We start from the raw sequence: 21,863 nt of genomic DNA, 5'->3' as shown, positions 1-21,863 counted from the left end.
CCTGGTTCTTCCTCGCTTCCCTTTCGACCTCACCGTGCATCAGCAACACGCACTGGTTCTAGATCCAACCTGTCTCTCACCTCCACCTCTCCTCTCCCCTGGCTGCCACCGTTCTCAGCTACCTCTCCTGTGGGGTCACCGCCGGCTTCCCCCCGCACTGGGAGGACCCCCTTCGCTGCCACCATGCCGTCTTTCCATCCAGCCCCTGGTTTGCGTCCTTCCAGGTGTCTGTCACCCTTTACGATCATTCTGTCTGTCGCCTGATGTTTGCTATCTCCCCCAAGCGGGGACTGTGTGTCTGTCCCTGTCTGCGTACCCCCAACAGTCAGCATGGTGGCTGACTCATAGAAAGTGCCCAACAAAAGCTCATTGACTTAGCGCTAAAGGCGCATTAACGGCCAGCTGGACTATTATGATTGGAGCGCGTTTGCGCGCAGCACTTAGATACGGACAGCACCGGTCCACACCGTGAGAATCAAACACTTATACCCACGTTTCCAAAACACCAGTTCGTGAAGTCAAACACAGTCGTGGTAAGTGCAGTGCCAGAGGGCAGAGGAAGGACAGGCAACCTGCCAGGCGAGGACCCCACATTGAGACGAAATTCTTGCCTGGGTCTGCTCCCATCCGCTGCCTGGAAATCACCGGCAGGGCAATTTCATCTGGAGGTTGGAGCAGCACTGAGAGCAGAGCCAAGGTCCTCAGCCAGGAAATTATATCCTGATTCCTCCCGTGAAAATTGTCCACTCGGAAGCCCGGGAAGGATGCAGGGGAACCCAGCCCATCAGCCCGTCCGATTAATGTCTGACAACCTCTCCGGTCCCAATGCTTACCTCCCACAATGCTTCACGATTACCCCTTTTCCTTCCGTTTCCCCGTATTGAAATGCACATGCATAAAAATCAAAGACGAGCTACTTCCTGGGGACAGGCTGCAAGGGCTCCCGAGAGACCCGGGAGGCTGCAAGGGCTCCCAAGAGAGCCGGGACCCCATTTGTAAGGTCAGTCATAACGTGGGTCCATTCTTCCGCTGGGTTTTGGTGGGAGAGCAAGACGGGAACACAGGGAAACAAATCAAATTTTAGAGGTCTCCCCTCTTTTGTCGGGTGCTATTTTCTCCCAGTTCTGGCTTTTAACATTTCATTAAAAAAGCCATTTTGATCTTCTAAGAGTCAAGATTTAAAAAAAAAAAAAAACAAAAACTACATCTTTCTTGTAAGAAATGGCTGCCTTGACTGAAACCCATGTGGGGGATTTGATAAGGGACAGCAGCAGTGTTCCTTCCTGTTTTTGTAAAGAAGAAAGCAGGAAACCCAAGAAGGCGAATTGGACCCTTTGTCTGCGGTCACGAGGGAAGCCCGGGGCCAAGGCCAGCTGCGCCCAGGCCCCCGCGTCCCTGGCCCTCGACGTGCAGGGAAGGCGGGGTGGTGACGGCCACCTGCCAGGCACCCTGTATGCCTGAGCTCATGTCACCCAGTCCCCAAGCGCTCTGCAAGGGCACCATCCAGAGCCCGTGTCTGAGCAAGGAAAGCCTGAGGACGGTGTCGAGGTCAGACGCGGGCCGAGAGGAAGTGAGACTCTTAAGTCAGATCTGTTGGTGCCAAGGCCTGGGGGCTGCCTCTCCCCGATGTCTTTCCCTCCCCTGTTCAAGCATCCGGAGCCTCACATGTGCTTGGCTGGCCGGCGAGCGCCCTGGCTGGACTTTCTGGGCCCACGTCAATCAGCTGAACTCACCCGGTCTCCTTGCCAGGGCCCAGCGTCTCAGCCCTCCTTTTCTCCCCTCTTAACTGCAGCCACCACCCTCCCTCCAACATCCGCTCCTTGGGGATCCTCTAGCCACCCCAATGGGCCCACGCACGGAACACAGCATCCCACGCTCATTCCAGGACCTTGGGCCCTGACCCCTCGAGGGAACACGTGAGCAGTGCAACAACAATGACACATTGATGACAGTCATTTGTTGACTACCTTGCAGATGTTACACCTCATAACAACCGCAGGAGGGAACACCGTCTCAATCCACCGCAGACACCAAGAAAGCCAAGGCCCAGGGTGGTTCACTGATCCATCCAGAATGAAGTTAGCCAGGAGAAGAGCAGGGCCCACGCCAGGCTAGGGGTTCTGCACGGCCTCCCAGACTAAGTCCAGCTTCCCGGAAGTGTGGAGCCTGGACTCAGACAGCCTGGGTTTATAGTCCAGCTGTGTGACCTTGGGAAAGTTACCCAACCTCTCTGGTTTCTGTTCCTTCATCGGTAAAGCGGAGATGATAAACATCCTACCTGCTTCGTGGGGTTGCCGTAGGGTTACCTGACACAGACGTAACATCCTTAGCGTCGTGCTTGGCAACTGGGCTTAATATATGCCACCGGTTATTTTTCTTCTAGGAATTTGTATTCCGCAAAACGTCATGGACGGTTGGGTAAGAATCTTAACTGAAGTCGGAATGCTAGAAAGTCAGGGGCGCCTGGGTGGCTCAGTCGCTTAAGCGTCCGGCTCTTGGTGTCAGCTTAGGTCATAATCTCATGGTTTGTGAGATCGAGCCCTGCGATGGTCTCTGCACTGACAGTGTGGAGCCTGCTTGGGATTCTCTCTCTCTCAATCTCTCTCTGCCCCTCCCTGCTCGCATTATCTCCCTTTCTCAATAAATAAATAAGACAGAGAGGGAGACACAGAATCTGAAGCAGGCTCCAGGTTCTGAGCTGACAGCACAGAGCCCGATGCGGGGCTCAAACCCACAAACCTTGAGATCATGAGCTGAGCTGAAGTTGGATGCTTAACCGACCGAGCCTCCCAGTACATTTAACCAGAGAATGTTTGCCCCGGCCACCTCCCCACCTCCAGGGAGGTGGGTGCCCAAGCCCACATCCCCACCGACACTGAGCATCGCACACTGAGAAAGCATCCCCCCAAGCGGCTAGACCTTCCTGTGCCTCACACACGAGGGCCTCGACTCAGCAGTGAGTCAACCGCGTGCTCCCAGCACGACCCGTCTAACGGGTGCACTGATTTCACAGGCAAGCCTCTGGGAATTAGCCCCAGCGGCATCTCCTCAAAGCATTGGTCAGGCTTCCTGTTTTCCACGTCTGTGATTTGTCCATCAAGATCCTTTGCCATAGTCGTTCCGTTTCCATAGTCGTTTCCATGGTCCATTTCCATAGTCGTTCCTGTCTTTCTTGGTAATTTCCAGAGAAGTCCCTTGTGCATTGTGGGTATACAGCTGGCCCTTAAACAACACAGGTTTGAACTGTGCGAGTGGACTTCTATGGCGCTGGGTATTTTCTCTTCCTTGTGAATTTCTTAGTAACATTTCTCTAGCTTACTTTATTGTAAGAATATAGCATAAAACACATATAACATGTAAAATATGGGCTATTTATGAATCCATCGGTCTTCCCATCAACAGTAGCCTATCAGTAGTTAAACTGGGGGGAGGGAGTCAAAAATCATATGTGGATTTTCGACTGTGTAGAGGGGTTTGCCCCCCAAAGGTGCACGTGGTCACGTCAGTTTCAGATATTACAAATACTCTGTTGCAATCTGTCATCTATGAATTTGTCCCTGGTGACCTCCCATGCAACAGACATCCTCTGTTTTGATGTGATCTCACTCGTCAGTTCACCGAGTAGATATCGGCTTGTTGGGATGCCTCTCAACAGAGGAGCTCCCAGCATGCACCGGAACATTCCAGAAGCGGTCCGAGCAGTGCAGTGAGAGTCTGGGTGACTGAATCTGAGTAAGTGCAGAATGGCGTTGCCGCCGATCTCCGTTTTACGCCAACTCGCTGGCTTCTGTCCGCACCTTCAGACTGCTGAGGTTGTTCAATTCTGATCCAGAAACTGCACAGCACGGTGTCATCACGGCACACTGATAATCATACATGCTGTGGTTTGGTTGACATCTGATAGGTGGAGGGAGATCAAGGAGAGCCACATTCCATGCTGTGTCCTGCAGAGACCCCGTGTCCTACAGAGATCGTACCCTGTACGACGACTGTACCCCGTACTTGCCGTGTGACCCTGGCCACTCCCCTTCTCTGAGCCTCCTCTCTGTTGACTACAGCAATGATAGTGGCACCTGTATCGCAAGCTGCTGTGAGTCGCAAGTGTGTTACTCCACGAAAAGAGGTGAGAACAGGGCCCGGGGCACAGAGAAGATACGGTACGAATGTTTTTGCCATGATTGCTAGTATTATGGAAGAATTACAATGCTCCTGTTTAAGGGATATTGAAATGGAGTCTCAAAAAGTTGAAATAACTTGTCCCCACCACCCTGCCAAAGAAAACAGAGTCAAGGCTGCGTGCTCCTTCCTCGGACCCCGCGGCTCGTGCCAATTCCCTCCCAGGATGTCTAGGTGCGCTGAAATCTGCCTCTCTGTCTGTCCCTCGCTGGGCTTTGTGTTTGGCATCTAAGGGCAGCGAGGATCAAGGCTACCTCTGCTCCCCGGGACAGACACTCACACGTTTGAAGAGGGTGCACATGCACTCCTGACCCAAGGACCTCTTCTCCCGGTTCACTGACCCCTTCCCTTAAAGTGCCCTGTGGCCGACCACCGACGTGTGTGTCCCACCTGCTTCTGCTGCCCTCGGTCACGTGTGCTGGTTGCCTTCCATCTCGGTGTGGCCCTGCTTTGCTGTGACTTTTTGTTTGTTTGTTTTTAATGCTGTCCTGGAAACATGCTCTGGGGTATAAAACCCACAGGAGAGTAGCATCTGTGTGTGTGGGGGGGTGCTATTTATTTTTATTTATTTATTTTGAGAGAGAGCGAGAGCACAAGTGGGGGTTGGAACAGAGACAGAGGGAGAGAGAATCCCACCCAGGTTCTTCGCTGTTAGGTGCGGAGCCCGACGCGGGGCTCGAACCCACCAACTGTGAGATCATGACCTGACCTGAAATCAAGAGCCTGACGCTTAACCGACCGAGCCACCCGGGTGCCCCACACGGGGGGTTTTCTAAAGGACACTTGACTTTCTCAATCATGCTACTGTATCACCCCACTGGCCTCACGCGACCACCTCCGCCGTCTTACTTTCCCCCTTTTGCGGATGAGAGAACTGAAGTGTCATTAATTTATCACCAATTCACCCTTTCCACGTCTTCGTGAACGCTTTAAGAAACCCTCCTTGAGGGCTGTCTACATGCAGCCTTGTGTTCAGGACATGACACCCAGCCGCTCCCCCCCCACCCCCCCCCCCCCGGCCACGTACCCCAGTTCCTGAGAATTCAGGATGGGTCGCCGTGTGCCCACTTCAGTCCGCACCGTAGGGAGAGAAGCCCAGAACTCTGGCCCCCCGCTCTGCCCACTGGGCCCCCGCCCCCCCCAATATTTCAAACAACAACATGAGCTGCAGCCACAAAACACAAGACGGCTACTCACCACCTCCGGTCTTGGGCTCAGACCTTGGGGAGAGCTTCTGAGCTCACGGCCGCTTAGGAACTAATTGGAGCCACATGATGGCCTTGAGATTCCTGCTGGCTGGACAGCCAGTCCTACCTCCTCGGTAGGGCTGGTCTCTCAAGAGTTTCCGTGAAGTCCCGTGGCTTTTTCAGTACTAGCTGCCCCCAGGCTGTTTGTCCGATCTGCTGACTGGATGCCTGTTGCCTCTTCGGAGCTCCTTCCCCATCTGACCACAATCCTCCTCCTTTCAAGGGGTGAGATGTTAATTTCCTTAATGACTCACTATTGCCCCACTCCAGTCTGGGTTTCGCAAACAATGGCACTGTTACATTTTAACGATAATTCCGATAATTCCATGCATTTCAGGATGTTTAGTAGCATCCCCTGCCCCTCTGCCCACTTGATGCCCATATCCCTCTTACACCCCCAGCCCCAGGCCCAGCCCCTCATCCTCCACCCCCTTGAGACAACAAAAAAATCTCCAGACATTTGCCAGATGTCTCCCAGGGTTATTTCTCTCTTTATGCCACCATTTCAACTGGATCTGGTGATCCGTATTCCTCTCCCCATGCCTCTGCATCATCCATTCTCTAGTTGTGCATTTCCAAAGAAAACGAAGTGGGGTGCTTTATTTATGATTGTGTTCAACAAGAGTCAACCAGAGAGAGAGAGAGGGAGATTATTTTAAGGAATTGGCTCATATGATTGATGGAGGCATGTGTCCAAAATCTGCAGGGCAGCCCAGCACGCTGTAGACCCAGAGAAGAGTTGAAGTCCAAGTCCAAAGACTGTCTGCTGCAGAGTTCCTTCGTGCTCAAAGGAGGTCAGTCTTTTCCCTCTGAAAGCCTTCAATTGATTAGATGGTCCCCAGCATTATGGAGGGCAATCAGCTTTATGCAAGGTCTACTCTGATTGAGATGTTAATCTCCTTCAGAAAACCCCTTCCTAGAAACATCCAGGACGTTTGACTACATATCTTGGCACGATGGCTCAGCTAAGTTGGCACGTAAAATTAATCAGCATAGTCAGCAAGGATGAATTAATGTATGACAAAGAAAGGGAGGATGTACTTGAACTCATCTGGAATGTGGGCTTCCATGATTATTGTCTGAAATGTCAGTGCCACACTGGGGCCATCAGCGATTCTCAACCCTGGCCGTTACAATCACCTAGGCAGCCTTGAAAGGATGCAGATGTCAGGGGTGCCTGGGGGCTCAGTCAGTTAAGCATCGGACTTCCACTCCTGTCATGATCTTGCAGTTCGTGAGTTCAAGCCCCATAACGGGCTCTGTGCTGACAGCTCAGAGCCTGGAGCCCGCCCGGGTTTTCTGTGTCTCCCTCTCTCTCTGCCCCTCCCTCACTCATGCTCTGTCTCACTCTGTCTCAGAAATAAATAAACATTAAAAAAAATTTTTTTAAATAAAACAAAATAATAATAAAAAAAGATATTATCTTATCCTCACAATTACCCAATGAGGTAGAGTGTATGATGGGCCTGAAAAGAACAGCTTTAAATCCAAATGACAGCCCTGCCTTAGTTTAAAGCTAAAGTTCTCTTTTCTGCTTATTATGGATCTTTGATAAGAAATACAATTGCTGAGAAGTCTGTTTTGCTTGCTGTTTGCTACGAGCATGGTGAGGCCTTTCCTGAATGTAACCCGCTGTGTCGTAGAATGGGTTGTAAACCTCCCTAAATGTAGTCTGATATGTGATGGAATGAGTGATTGTACATAAACTAACCGGCATTTCTCGCTTCTGTAAACCTGCTTGCTTAGCACGTTCCTCACCTAGCCTACCCCCTTCCCCCTTCCCCCTTTTTCCTCCCGCCACAAGTAAGGGACAAAGCCTTCCCGCCAAAGGACAGACAAAGGACGCCCAATCAGAGAACAACAAATGTCCTTACTTTAAAATCAACTAATCAGGCTATAAATGAGGAAACCGAGGCACAGAGAGGTAAGTGACTTGCCCAAGAAAGTTGCTGACAGTCTTGAGTTCATCTGACTCTGAAGGTTAACATTTTTTTTAAGTTTATTTATTTATTTTGAGAGAGACACTGAGAGGGTGTAAGTGGGGGAGGGGCAGAGAGAGAGGGGGACAGAGGATCCAAAGCGGGCTCTGTGCTGACAGCAGAGAGCCTGATACAGGGCTCGAACTCACGAACCATGAGGTCATGCCCTGAGCCGAAACCAAGAGTCAGATGCTTACCCCACCAAGCCACCCAGGCACCCCTGAAGGTTAAGGGTTTTTAGGAACTTTGCTTCCAAGAGACTTAGATCAGGATTACAGCCACAAAAGAGGAGGCAAAAATGCCAGGATTCCTGGATGTCACCATCGTGTACCTAGAGAACCTAAGAAAATAGAAATTGAAATGAATATGAGAGCATAGTCATTAGCCATTTCACAAAGGCTTTTGTTTAAAAACAAAGTCACTTGACAAAAATGTTGGTGCATGTCCAAAATTCAGTCATGTTCCTGGTGAATAGCAGGGACAGAAATCATATTTAAGACAGGAAGCAGAAATCATATTTAAAAATGAAGATCCCATTCATAACAGCAACAAAACCATGAAATACCTGAGAATACATTTAGCACGAGGGGTGAGGTAGGTTAATGAACACAGCTACCAAATTTTATTAAGGGATATTAGAGAAGATTCGACCTTCGGAGAGATGGTCTGTGCCCATGGTAGGTACTGTAAAAATGCCACTTCTCTTCAAATTAGTCAGAGGTTAAAACAATTTTCTTGTTTTCAAATAAAAATTAGGCATTGACGTAATTTTGAAGCAATTCAAAAATTCTCAGGTCTAATACAGAGTGCCTTCTGAGTTCCCAGCAACTCTAGTATCTCAAAAGGAAAAGTCAGCCCTCCTGAGCTCTTGAATCACTTCCAGACTTCCTTTTAGATTCAGTTACCTAAGGCCATGAGATTCTTTTTGCTTGGCTATGCCTGGGCACACTCAGATCCAAACTGATTTATCAAAAAAAATGGCTTTACAGTTTTTAAAATCTTAAGTTGCAAAACATATTATAGGGTTACAAATATTATCCACACACCCACACTTTAACAAATAGTTAAATGTCTACCTGTGTACCATTTGGGGCTGACAGACTCTTAAGGGGGCCCCATGATCCGGCTTTCATGTACTCGTGTGACCCCTCCCCCTGAGCATGGGTAGAACCTGCGACCTGGTTCTGGACGTAGAGAATATAGCAAGAGTGAGGGGGTGTATGGGATTGCATGTGTGTGATTATGTTACATAAGATGGTAACCTCCATAGAATGATGTGTTGTGAGCTGGCCACAAGGCCGGGAACTGGGGACAGCCTCCAGCGCATACCCAGAGAGACGCTGAGGCCTTCAGCCCAGCAGCTTTCAGGAATCTGAGGGTTGTCAACAATCACATGAGCAAGGGAGGAGACCCTTCTCCAATAGAGCCTCAGATGAGACCACAGCCCCAATCGACACCATGATTGTAGCCCCACAGAGGACACAGCTAAGCTTTGCCCAGACTCCAGGCCTACAGAATCATGAGATAACAGGCATATATGTTTTTAAGCTGCTAAATTCGGGAAAATATTGTTATTACCAATAGATAGCTAATGTGCTACCACAGAAGTGAAGCAATAGAATATTTCCAATGCTTTAGAGGCCCCATGTGCCTCTCCTAACACCTTACTTCCCTCCTCCCAAGAAGAAAGCACTATCCTAATTTTTCTGTTGATCATTCCTTTGCCTTCCTTTGTAGATTTACCATCTATGTAAGTATCAGTAAATAGGATATGTTTGGGGGCACCTGGGTGGCTCAGTTGGTTGAGTGTCCGACTTTGGCTCAGGTCATGATCTCGCAGTTTGTGGGTTCGAGCCCCGCATAGGGCTCTGTGCTGACAGCTCGGAGCCTGGAGCCTGCTTCGAGTTCTGTGTCTCCCTCTCTCTCTCTGCTCCTCCCCAACTCCTGCTCTCTCTCTCTCTCTCTCTCTCTCAAAATTAAATAAACATTAAAAAAAAAAGTGAAATACAACACAGAAGAACCTAAAGGTAAATATTCCTCTGATTTGAGAATAAATTTCCCAAGATTGTTTTAGCTTAGAAGCAATAAAAAATCATGACATTTATTGATAAATTTGACTGCATAAAGATTGAACTCTTTTTACCAGAAAGCAACCTAAATGAAGTTGGAAGACAAAAAATAACCCATGAATATGAAACAGTATTAACTTCTTGAGATATGCCAGGAGCTCACACTGACGCTCCAAACGCTAGAGATTCACATAAGGAAAAGCAAAAATAATGAGTCTATCAGAAATGGTCAACGTCACGAGTGCAAATGGAATTGCAGTGCCATATTGGCAAAATTGGAGTGATGGTTCCCAAAGTTGGTGAGGGGTGGAGGGAGACAGGCGTCCCCTCACTGTTGGGAGCGATGCAAATGAAAAGAATGTTTCTGGGGAGCAGTGTGGACAAATCGTTCCTATATCTTGAAAAATGTGCATAGTCTTTGTTATAGTTATCCCTTGTGACCATTTGTCCCGAGCGAGAATCACAAATGCAATGACTGATGTTAAAACACGTTCATCAGGACATCTGCACTGGCAAAGATGGAAACAGAGTGAATATCAGGGGAATCATGAAACAAATTATGGTATAGCCATCCGCTTGTCCGATACGATGCAGATATTAAGGAGTGTTTACTTACAGCCTTTAATGACAAAGATGAATTCTTACGGCTGTACGTTAAACAAAAACAGCACTGGAATCCTCGTGATAGACTCTTCCCGCCAAAGAGACGGCAGGTTTTTGGTGGGGTTGGACACATCGGGGTCAGATCCCAGCGACACTACCAATTTGCTGTGTACCTTTGCAAAGTTGCTTCATCCTTTGGAGCCTCAGATCTGCTCAGAGCATTGCTTTAAGGATCCAATGAGATCACACAAACAAGATAGCCCTGCGTATTCTAGGTCCTTGAGAAATGTTACCTGCTGCCTCTTGTTAATAACCCAGAACATGGGGTTTATGTGGCAGGCAGAGGGAAGAGGAAAGAATACCCAATCACGTATAGACTGATTATGAGTTTAAAATACATCTTTCTCCACTAAGAGAAGGGTGGAAACAGTTGGTGTCAGTGTTCCATTTTTAAGGAAAAGTGGAAAAGAGTTGCCCGTCTGCATTTCCAGGAGAGTGGGGCTTCTGTCTTGGGTGGAGCCTGTGACAGTCTTGGGTTCACAGGACCCCAGCACCCGATTTTCATGTGAGAAATCTCATACCAGTCTTATTCCCTAACACTCGACCTCTGAAAAAAATCTTGTAATGCTCTAACCCAGATGGGAAATGGGGTCTGGTGTGTGACCAGCCTGCCATGCTGGTCATCAACTTTCGCTGTGCATCAACACCAGCAAACACACAAGATGCAGATTCCCAAGCTCTGCACCGAGAGATTCAGATTTGGTAGGTCTGGAACGAGGCTGAGAAGTGTGTGCGTGTGTGCGTGCGTGCGTGCAAAACATATTAAAGTTTGTCACTCATAAGCATGAGCTCAATGCACATGTATACACCTGTGCATGTAGGGTATATGTGCATATGTGCTATATATGTACCGTGGTATACATATGGTATACTACGTACAGATAATACACCAGCGTATATACCTGCATGTATACGTTTTTTCACATGTGTATATACGTGTCTAACCACCATTCATATCCAGATATAGAACAGTTCCAAAATCCCATACGCCCCCTCCCTTCAATAATCCCTACCCTCATGCTGGGTAACCATTATACTGTCAACATAGATGAGCTTAGTCCATTCTTCTTTTTTAAAAAAAAATTTTTTTAATGTTTATATATTTTTGAGACAGAGAGAGACAGAGCATGAAGAGGGGAGGGGCACAGAGAGAGGGAGACACAGAATCCGAAGCAGCTCCAGGCTCTGAGCTGTCAGCACAGAGCCCGACGCGGGGCTCGAACTCACGGACCGCGAGATCGTGACCTGAGCCGAAGTCGGACACTTAACCAACCGACTGAGCCACCCAGGCGCCCCGAGCTTAGTTTGTTCTTAAATTTCATATAAAGGAAACCATCTCATATTCACTCCTTTGCGCCTCGTTTCTCCTGCTCCATGGTATGTTTACAAGATGGATTCCAGGTTGTTCCCCGGAAAGGTAGTCGGTTCACTTTCATCGCCCAGGGTGGACAAGCCACAATGAGTCCCTCCATTCTTCTGTGGGTGGGCACCCAAGGCTTGAGGCTCTTTGGAAGAGTGCTGCTCCAGTGTTCTTACCCGTGTCTTTTGCGGGACGTAGACTCCCATGCTCTTGTTCATACTTGGGCGTGGGATCGATGGGCTGCCAAGGCAAGATGCGTCTAATGCCAGTAGACATTACCACATAGTAGAAATCCATGTTTGTATAAGGAGTTTTGACGCAGGTGGTCTTGGACCACACTTTGAGAAACCCTACTTAGCCACAAGCCCCATTACGCGAACAAACACATTCCTTTGAGTTGACCCTTTCTTGGGGTGCAAGTGGGGACAAGCTTGTTAACACTGAGATGCCAGCTAAGTGATTTGGGGAAGGGGGGAGAATTGCAAAATTAAATTTCTACCACCCCTTAGCACCTCTTTGGAACAAATGTTTGCAATTTACCGCTTGTGCCCCAGAACGAGAAGCTGCGAGCGGCGAAGCTTTGATGGGGGGGGGGGGGTAGGAAGGTGAGAAGCCAGGCCACTGTGCCCCATCAACCAAGCCCTAGCTCACCCCGACCACGAGCCAGAGTAATGTCCACTTAATTGCTGGTAAAAAAGGATACGCTTGGGACCTTGGGTTGTCCCTACGAGGAACAACTGTCCCTTCCACTCACCTTAAGCTAATTGCAAAGCCATTTCCCCATGCTCCTGACAAAGGAGGTGGCTTGCAGGAAATGAGACAGATGGCCTTCCTCCTGCTGTGCCCAGCAGGTCTGACAATAAAGGCCGGTTATAGGAAAACTGGCTCTTTTAGCCAACTCTGGCCATTTCAGCACAGACTCAGCCAGCTTGTCTGAGGTCAGAAGGCCAGGAGGCAGGGCTTCGTGTTGGCACACTGGCAGGGGTGTGGGAAGGAGGGCCTGCCTGTCCTGCTGGCCAATGCCCTGCTTCCCTGGTCTCTCAGCCAGGAGCCGGTCACCCTCCCGGATTCCGGTGACCTCAGCAGGCTGGCTCAGCCGTGGCCCAGGCGTGATCTCAAGCTGCTCTCTGCTGTTTTCAGCGGAGCACTGCAATCAGGGGCCGCAGAGACCGGAGACACGAGCAGGTCTTCTCCAGAAATGGGAGAATGGCTTCCACTTGGAGGCAGGTGGGGGGACGGAGACGTGGGTTTAGCAAAAGAGCCGGGGCTCTGTCCACGCAAGGTGGGTGGTAACCCCCACCCACCCCACCCGCCGGGCCGGGCCTCACGTCCCTCCCTCGGGCCCCACAGCTCCCTGTGTGTCGTCTACCGGAGGACTCCTCCCTCACACTCTCTCCCACTTCTCTAGAAACCCAGTGAAACAGGACAAACCGTGTCTGGCTTCCCTCAAAGCTGAGTATGTCCCCAAAGCTGGATGTGTTGCCTTGTACGTAATGATCGATGAATATTTAGTTGAATACACGAATGGATAAATAATTGAGCGGACTTTGAACGAAAAGGAAGAAGTCCAATATCTCGTTCACGCTCTCTTTAAGAGAATTAAGCCACTAGGATCACGGAGTTATAAAACTCTTCTGCCAGCAACAACAACAACAACAGATCCCTGGCTCTTTCAAAATGAAATCCCTAGCTCTTGTCGGAACTGGCAGGGACCGGAGATACTTGGGATCATCACAACCGAAGTAGGAAGCTACTGGGATCTAGGGTGTAGAGGCCACAAACATCACCAAACCTCCCCAGATGGACAGGCTGGTCCAGCCCAACACAGCGGTGTCCCGGGCAAACTGTGAATAATGCCGAGGCCGAGAGGTCGTGATGTGAGCGCGCGGTCTGCTGGACGGCTGGTGTTGACCTTGTGGGTACCAAGTGGAGGCAGCAAATCTAAATCTGCCGGGGAGAAACTTGCTCCAGTCAAAAGCAAGACTGGAAAACTGAAACCGATAACGACCGCTCAGAGATTTTACAAGCGTTATCAGCAGAAGCCAAAGATTTGGTACATCTGTGTGTCAGCAAGTGAATGCGTGCTGTTTCTATAGGACATCCCGGCTAAACCCAGAAGCGTGTTTGCGTCTTGTAGCTAAGGTAATACACTGATAAAGGCACTTCCCAGACCGAAGACTGTGGGTTTTGGCTTTTTAATTTGGCCAGACCCGGAATACTAGCTTCATCTAGACAAACAGTATTTTGCAACCTTCATCTATTATCAGTGTTCTTCCCATATGCAATGAGTTGGATGCTATAATGGAAAGAAGGCAGGAAGAAGGGAGGGACGAGGGGAAGGAAGGAGGGAAGGAAGGAAGGAAGGAAGGAGAGGAGGAAGGAGGGAAAGGGAGGAAGGAAAGGGAGAGAGGGGAGGAAGGAAGGAAGAAGGGAAGGAGAGAGGAAAGGAGGGAAGGAAGGAAGGAAGGAAGGAAGGAAGGAAGGAAGGAAGGAAGGAAAGGGAGGGAGGAAGAAGGAGTGAATTAAAGAAGGTGTTAATAGTCAAAGATAGAAGTTATTCGGGGCACAGGCTCGACCTGCATTCATGCAGCACAGAGGACACCCAGGTGAGCACAAAGGCGGAAGACAAGGCCACTTGTGGCTCTCCTGGAGCAGTCAGAAGTGTGACCTTCCCTGGGGTGCCTGGGTGGCGCAGTCGGTTAAGCGTCCGACTTCAGCCAGGTCACGATCTCGAGGTCCGTGAGTTCGAGCCCCGCGTCGGGCTCTGGGCTGATGGCTCGGAGCCTGGAGCCTGTTTCCGATTCTGTGTCTCCCTCTCTCTCTGCCCCTCCCCCGTTCATGCTCTGTCTCTCTCTGTCCCAAAAATAAATAAACGTTGAAAAAAAAAATTTAAAAGAAGTGTGACCTCCCCACTCCCTAGTTTGCTAAAAAACTAACACGTCTCAGACTTACCATCCTCGGGATGCCGGGAAGTCTAACTTATGCCCAGATCATTAGAGAGCAAGTTGATGGTCATAATTCAGTTGCCAGTAAGATGGCGTCTGTGTCCACCTGTGAAATGATGCTGCTCCCCAGGTGGCCACGCCGATGGTTCCAGCCCGGCATTTCTTACAATCTTTCGTGGGCGTGGGAAACAAGGGGATACACAACATGACCTTCGGTGAAGGCTCTAATAGTTTAAGCTAATTTGTTTATTATACAAGAACACAAGTCCTGGATTAAGTTCTTAATAATAGTTCCTTGCATTATTCCCTCAATAGACCTATTAATACAAATCCCCCCCCAAATCTGGCTTCCCTGCGTCCCCCACGCCCACCCTATACCCGGAGGCTGAGCGTGGACACTTAGCCTGTCCCAGACCCCTCAGGAGGTGGGCGGCAGATCGAGGGCCTAACGGCTCTTCTAATCAGCGTCTGATGTTGGACGTGGGTCCTGGAAATGCACTCCTGCGTCTCTGGTCTGCTTGCTTCAAGCCTAATTGGTCCAACGGCGCCTCCTTTGCTCTGCTGCACCCCTAGGCAAGTCACGAGGTCTCTCCCCTCCCCGCTCACGGTGGCCCCTGCCATCTGACCTGCTCCACAGCAGCAGGGGGACCTGCCCCCTGAGGCGTCCAGCGGGGGCCCGAGGCCTGTCTGGCAGCCAGCTCGGTCACTCTGTGTCCTGTGTCCTGCAAACCAACTGCCCCCCAGATCTAGTCCGCACGCCTGAAAATGGGACAGAGCGTGAACTCCCCCACCAGGCTAGGGAGATCGTCCGTTTTGTGATGTGAATGATTGAGCGGCTCCCCCCCAGGCATCGTGGTTGCCATTTACCTGTGAGACACGAGTCTGATGGGCAAGACAGTGTTCATCTTCCTCATTTTTTTTTTTTTTAATTATGGCATAGAAGGTACCAGAACAGATAAACGCAATCACGAAGTGCAGCGGTATCCAAATCAAAAGGCTCGATTTAGGGTCACTGGAGCTAGTCTGGCTCGGGCACAAAAATGTTATTTTATACGCTTCCCTTCTTCACACGGGGTTTCTAACATCCCGGGACCTACTGGGTCGGTTGTTTCCAAGATTCTTTTTTCCTTTCAAAATTAGTCAGTTATTGGGGCACCTGGGTGGCTCAGTCGGTTAAGCATTCTATTCTTGGTCATGATCTCACAGTTCATGGGTTCGAGCCCGCTGACAGCTCAGAGCCTGCTGGGGATTCTCCCTCTCCCTCTCTCTCTGCCCCTCCCTTGCTCTCTCTCTCTCTCTCTCTCTCTCAAAAAAAAAAAAAACTTAAAAAAAAAGAAATCTACTAAAAACCCAAAATTAGTCCGTTATTAAGAATTAATTGCATTCACTATATTAATTTATAATTAATAGTCATTAATAATTAACCAAAGTATTGATTTTAATTATTACTATGATGATAAACCAAGAAATAACTGAATGATGGGGCACCTGGGTGGCTCAGTCAATTAAGCGTGCCACTGGCTCAGGCCATGATCTTGCAGTTTGTGAGTTCGAGCTCCTTGTCAGGCTCTGTGCTGACGGCTCAGAGCCTGGCGCCTGCTCTGGATTCCGTGTCTCCCTCCCTCTCTGCCCCTCCCCTGCTCATGCTCTGCCTCTCTGTCTTGCAAAAATACATAAACATTAACCAAAAAGAAAGAAAGAAATGATAGTAAACTCATAAATGATGAGTCACTTAGAAAGGGCACTTCTGTGGTGACGAGTTCTTTACCTTGAGCAGGAAGGCACCTGGGTGGTGGCCCCAAAGTTACACCCCTCAAGTGGAACGCACATACAGGTATCCCTCGTTTTTCCAAACTTTGCGTGACGCTCCTACGAAAGCTCCTACGACGCTTTTACGAAAGACCTACATTAGTACCCGTTTTCACCAGCTGGAAATAAGTCCAAAGAGGATTTGCGCTTTTGTGAAAAATGGCGAGAAGCAAAAGGAGCGGTCGGAGCTGGTTTTGCAGCGAGGGGAGCCGGTGCAGAGGCAGCGCCCCCCTGCGCCTTCCCCGGGAACCACACTCAGCCCTTGATGGTCAAGCCGCCAGCTTGGCACCTTGTCTGTGAGCCTCCGGGCGGCATCCCGACTTGTCGTGTGCGTCTGTGAGCAAGGTGTGCCCGAAAGTATTGGAAAAGCCTTAGAGAAGTTTCATTTGGGGGCCTGGGGACGCTAAAAAAGTTTTCTGTAGAAATAAGTGGTAACTACTTCTGTGCTTTTGGCCATTTTGGCTCAGAAAGTTTCACAGGCAAACTGTACTTCCAGATTAGCTGGGCCACCCTGTATGTTGTCAGTACTCAATTCCCTCATCCTCTAAGGAGATTCTCCATGCCCCGTGGCCCTCAGAATCCTGGCTTACAGTAAGCCTATGAAAACAACCTCCCCTTCCCTCAGTTTCTGTTCCCTAGTAGTTGCTAATTACTGATTTTAGACAGGATTATGATAGCCAGGAGTAAATCCGAAAACAGCAGACTCCCAGAAATCTAGGACTTAATGCAAGAACATGGGGGAAAAAAATCGAGGTTTTTGTATTAAATGCGAGGTTTATAATTGTTTATCTCCGTAAAAGGGACAAATGAATAAATCCAAGCAAGAACACCGGATGACATTAAACCCTGTCTTGGGTATTTTTCAGGAAAGTCACGGCCGGGTTTCCCGTTTAGCTTTCTGAAAGCCTCTTCCCAGCCTCGAGAGACCACCTGCTCCAGGAAGCCTGCCCTGATTTCCTTCCTCAGAGTTCCCCCTGGACTTCACGTGGGCTCCTCCTGGGGCACAGGTCACTATTTGTTGTATGTTATCACTAGGTGGGTACTCATTTGGTGCCCCGCATTCACAGTGCTAACTACCGTATGTGTGTTACTTGCAAATCAATTTCCTAATTCCTTCTACATCTACAATGTCTCACATTTATGGCGTTAACTGTGGGCCAGACACTGATGTAGGCTTTACCTGGGGTATCTCACATAATCCCTGCACAACCGTGAGGTGTGCACCATTATTACCCCCAATTTACAGATGTGGAAACTGATGCAGACACCAACAGCCCCGATACGCAGGTCTTTCTTTGTTTCTGTGTTAAATCAGCTTGGGCTAGCTGTGGTAACCACAAAATCAGTGGATTGATGGAATAAGGGTTTATTTGCTGCTTGCACTGCAGTCAGGGTGGGAGCAGAGATGAACACACAGCCCTTACCCACCTCTGCCTGAAAGTGCCCCCCACTAGCCCTTACAGGGTGCAGTATGAAGGCGTCCCTCCTCGAAAGGAGTAGAGATCTTGGGTCAACTCAAGCTCTGCTTTAGAAAGCCTCTAGTGAGGGGTGCCTGGGTGGCTCAGTCAGTCAAGCGTCTGACTTCAGCCCTGGTCACGATCTCACAATTTGTGGGTTCGAGCCCTACATCGGGCTCTGTGCTGACAGCTGAGTCTGGATCCCACTTTGGATTCTGTGTCTCCCTCTCTCTCTGCCCCTCCCCCGCTCATGCTCTGTCTCTCAAAAATAAACATTAAAGAAAAAATTTTTTAAACACAAAGCCTCCAGTGAGGAATTGAGGCAGGTGACTCCCTGCGCTGTCTGGTGAACGGCCCTCCTGCCTCCCACCTTTGTGTCTTCTTGACCAGAAAGCCTTGGTTTCAAGATTCAAGCCTGTGGTCTTTTTCCATAAATGTAGTCACTTTATATGCATTATTCTATCAGTTTTCTATCAAAAAATTTTAAAACGGTCTCATGTATGCACATATAATTTCCATTAAAAAAAAACCCTGTGTGCTCAAGGAAAATTATACCGAGCATAAAACTGTACACATCCTTGGGCCTAGTGCATAAAGCGTGGCGTTTGCTGTATTTTTAAATGTTTACTGTGTTTCTTCTGCTTCAGTGCACTTTAAAAAATTACAGCCAAATGTATCATTCTTTTATCCTTTATAATTTTTCTCATTCTTAGCAATACTCATATCTGTGTGGACACAAAGTCCCCGGATTTCTTCTAGTATTATTGAAACTCCGTTGTTTAAAATAAAAAACTTGGATCTGCTTTTGATTTAGCCTGGTGTAAGAACAAGGTACACAATCTTATTTTTTTCAGATTGTTACCAAACTTAATCTTCATTGTTTAGTGACTAATTCGCCATTTCCCCATTGATGTGAAGTGAAAAGCAGCCCGTCCCCAGTCCACACAGGAATGAACCACACTCCTGGACTTTGTGGTTTGTGGTGGCCCCAGCTTTAGAGATTATAGACTTAACACTTAATTCTCTCTTCCTTACACAGGTCCTTTTTATACATGAACTATACGGAAGCAGTATGATGAAACCAGAACAACTACAAATTTAGACATCTTTACGATGTTGTCTTTCTAGCCAAGAAGATAACCTTTCACAATTAAAAGGAGTGTTTGGGAATTTCGTTTTTTTCCGACATCTAAACGCACGCTATTCCTTACTTTTGAAAGCAACCCCAGAAAGGTCACAGACTGCCCCAGCACTTGAGAATCAGTGAGATCTGGGGATCATCTGGTCCGCTGTTTTCAGTTTACAGATAATCCATTTAGGCCCAGAGAAGGGAGAGGAGGTGGCCCAGGTCACACAGCAGCAATCTGGCAGCTGGGATGAGGATCCAGAAGGCCCCTTCTCTGGGGCTTCTCTCCCACCACTGGGTAGATCCAACCATCCGGGTTCTGGAACTGTCTCCCTCTGAGGGTGCAGGCCAGGGCGAAACCAGAAGGTCCCGCATTAGCTCTCCCCGTCCCCACCCCACCCCCACGGGCCCCCCACCACACAGAGTCAGCAATCCACAGTGAAGAGAAAGACATTTAATCACTTCTTGGTCTTATCTCTTAAAGCGCTCAAAGTGTTTTCACAAGTGCAAAGGGAGCGATTGCTCTGGCCGACATTTACCAGCAATTTCCGACACACGCAAAAGAACTACAGATCACCGTGCTTTATACTTACTTTTAATTTCTGCACTGAAAAAAAAAAAAAGTGAAAACCATAACAGGTTAGTTTACAGTGACTTCACCTCTGCCTTTAAATTAACCTTTGCTCTTGAGGGCAGAAGGGGGAAAGAAAGACAGGAACACATCAGAGCGGGAGAGCAAACGGGGGGCCGAGACACCTGGGTCCGGCTAACAAGGGCTCTGAAACCCGGAGGCGGCGCCCTCAGCGCACTAGCCCGTAAACACGGACAGGCAACAGTTAAGATACACTTAAAAAAAAAAAATCCCGCAATTCCGTTCTTAAAATCAAGCACAAAAACGGACAGTGAACACAAGGTCCGCTGCGGAGGCCACCACACAGTGCGCCCCCCGGCTCCGAGCGGCACCTGCTCTACACACAAGGCTGGCTTCGCTGAGCTGCCCGGGGCGCGCCCTCTCCTCGCCGGCAGGGGGCGCTCTGCAGGTGGCGGACAGAGAGCAAGAGCCGCGGGGGCGGGGGCGGGGCCGGAAGAGGGGGGGCGGTGGGCGAGCGGGTCTGTGTGCTTTCGAGGCTCTGCCTCTGGAATGTTCTGCACTCGGGCTGGGCTGGGTGGTGGGTTTTAGTTACGCTCCACACGCTGTTTAAGTGCTTGCTTTATTTTTCATGTGCAAACGGTCACTGTCTAAAGCTTTCAGAAGGACGTGTACAGACAGGAACACCCTGCAGAGACGAGACGCGGGTGCTCGTGAGCTAAGGCCCCTCCCTCTGGAGTGGGGCGGGGGCGGGGGGCGCACGACAGAGAGATTTAGAGAAATGACGTGTTCTGCTGCGGTTAGGCGCTAGTCCCTGATTCGGTCCGTCCACGGGAGGGGGCTCCTCAGTAGGTGATTGTCCACTCTTTGACAGAGGCGTCGTGGGAGGTGGTGACCAGCGTGTGCTCGTCCAGCCAGGCCAGGCTGCTGACGTGGTGGAGCCGGTGCGCATCTGGGTAGAAAGAAGGCGCTCTGAGCGAGGGCCCGGCGTCCCCACTCCCACCACCCCTTCCGCCTAGGGCAGGAGACCCGCTGCGCCAGCACCAACAGGCCCGGAGAAACCCAGTTGGACGGCTATTCATCGGACCCCGCCCCATGCTTCGCAGAAGCATGGGGCGGGGGGCGAAAGGAAGGTGGGCGCAGGCATTCTCGACCCCCCCCCCCCCGACCCCCCGCACGACTGACGCTTGGGCTCAGCAGCGTCCTTGCTGGACCTCCCCGACACGGGTACCGTCCTGACAACCGGATACCTCCCCTGGGAGACAAAACTGCTCCTCCCCCGAAAAATCTTTCTTTTTGTGCATAAAACAAGACACAGTACACAAACGGCTTCCTGGGCTGTCTGCGGTAATAAAATGCGGTGGCAATGAATAAAGGCTGAGAAGCACTGGGCGGGCGGGTCTCCTCACCCCACCCCTCTCTGTAACAGGTGCACCAGGCATGACCCGATTCCTCCCCAGTCTCCCGCTCTCGCCCAACGGACACCTGCACCGGGAACTTGCTGGGTCTTACTACACAGACAGGAGGGCGCGTGGGAATTTGTCCTGTGTGGCCCGCAGCCTCCTGTGCCCTCCCTCTCTGCCTACAGCACCCGCAACAGGCCTCGAGGTGGACTCAGAGATATTATTAAATAGAAAAGCCTCCCATTTGTTTTAACACGAAAGGCTGCCCGCTGTGCAGAAAAGGGCGAGGGGGACCAGATGGCACAAGGAGGCCACTGAGGAGCAGTTCAGGAGGGAGAGGTGGGGGGAGGGGGGTCACCAGGCAGGAGAATTTCAGATCCACCTCGGACAGGCGTGGTCCCTCCCAGGGCTCTGAGCCACGTGTGACTACGGAGCCACAGGCAGAAAAAATGTGTTGCATTAAATAAAACTTATGGAGAATAGTTTCACCTGTTTTTAAAAAGGGTGGGGGGGGGGGAATGCTAGGAAAGCGTGAAGGCCACGTGAGGCTCCACTACACTGCCCGCCATGGGCGGAGAATCTACCCTGCTCAGTGGTTTGGTGCAAGGGGGTGAGGAGGAGGAAGGGAAGTGCCGTGGTCTGAGTGTTGGCATCTGCTCCCCAAAACCGCACATTGAAAACCTAGCGCCCAAGGCGACGGCATTAGGAGGTAGGACCTTAGAAGAGCTGGGGTCACGGGCGGGAGCACTGCTCCTTCCCCCCCGCATGAGGCCCGATGAGAAGTGTCTGACCTCGAAGAGCCCCCCCACCCCTCCAGCCACACCGACCTCGTCTCCGGAGCTGTGAGCAGTCGCTCTGTGGTTTGAGCCGCCCAGCCTGTGATGCTTTGGCACGGAGGCCCAACGACTAAGACAGGAGGAGAGGTCAAGAGTGACCCCCGTGCCCTGTGGACGGAGCCCACCTGCTCTCACGCTGGGAACACGAGCGTGCTCTGTCGCTCGTGTCCGGCAGGGGCCAGCAGAACGCAGCAGACGGAACCG

The 21,863-nt window shown here is 50.2% G+C and overlaps 2 protein-coding genes across 2 annotated transcripts in view; both read right to left on the bottom strand.

Moving 5' to 3' along the window:
* The window catches only part of SLC2A9 (solute carrier family 2 member 9), a 256,914-nt gene extending 251,196 nt beyond the window's left edge, over nucleotides 1–5,718 (bottom strand). The window contains exon 1 of the mRNA XM_043572969.1: nucleotides 5,374–5,718. The gene's annotated coding sequence lies outside the window, so the exon portion shown is untranslated. The remainder of the gene's footprint in view (nucleotides 1–5,373) is intronic.
* A 13,547-nt stretch (nucleotides 5,719–19,265) lies between these two features.
* The window catches only part of WDR1 (WD repeat domain 1), a 44,750-nt gene continuing 42,152 nt past the window's right edge, over nucleotides 19,266–21,863 (bottom strand). Inside the window, exon 15 of the mRNA XM_043572966.1 lies at nucleotides 19,266–20,372. Coding sequence (XP_043428901.1) covers nucleotides 20,266–20,372 — 107 coding nt within the window. The 3' untranslated portion in view covers nucleotides 19,266–20,265. The remainder of the gene's footprint in view (nucleotides 20,373–21,863) is intronic.

The sequence above is a fragment of the Prionailurus bengalensis genome, chromosome B1, assembly GCF_016509475.1.
Source record: "Prionailurus bengalensis isolate Pbe53 chromosome B1, Fcat_Pben_1.1_paternal_pri, whole genome shotgun sequence".
Taxonomy (NCBI): domain Eukaryota; kingdom Metazoa; phylum Chordata; class Mammalia; order Carnivora; family Felidae; genus Prionailurus; species Prionailurus bengalensis.
The sequence above is the reverse complement of the archived record's forward strand: the minus strand, read 5'-3'. Positions and strand labels throughout refer to the sequence as shown.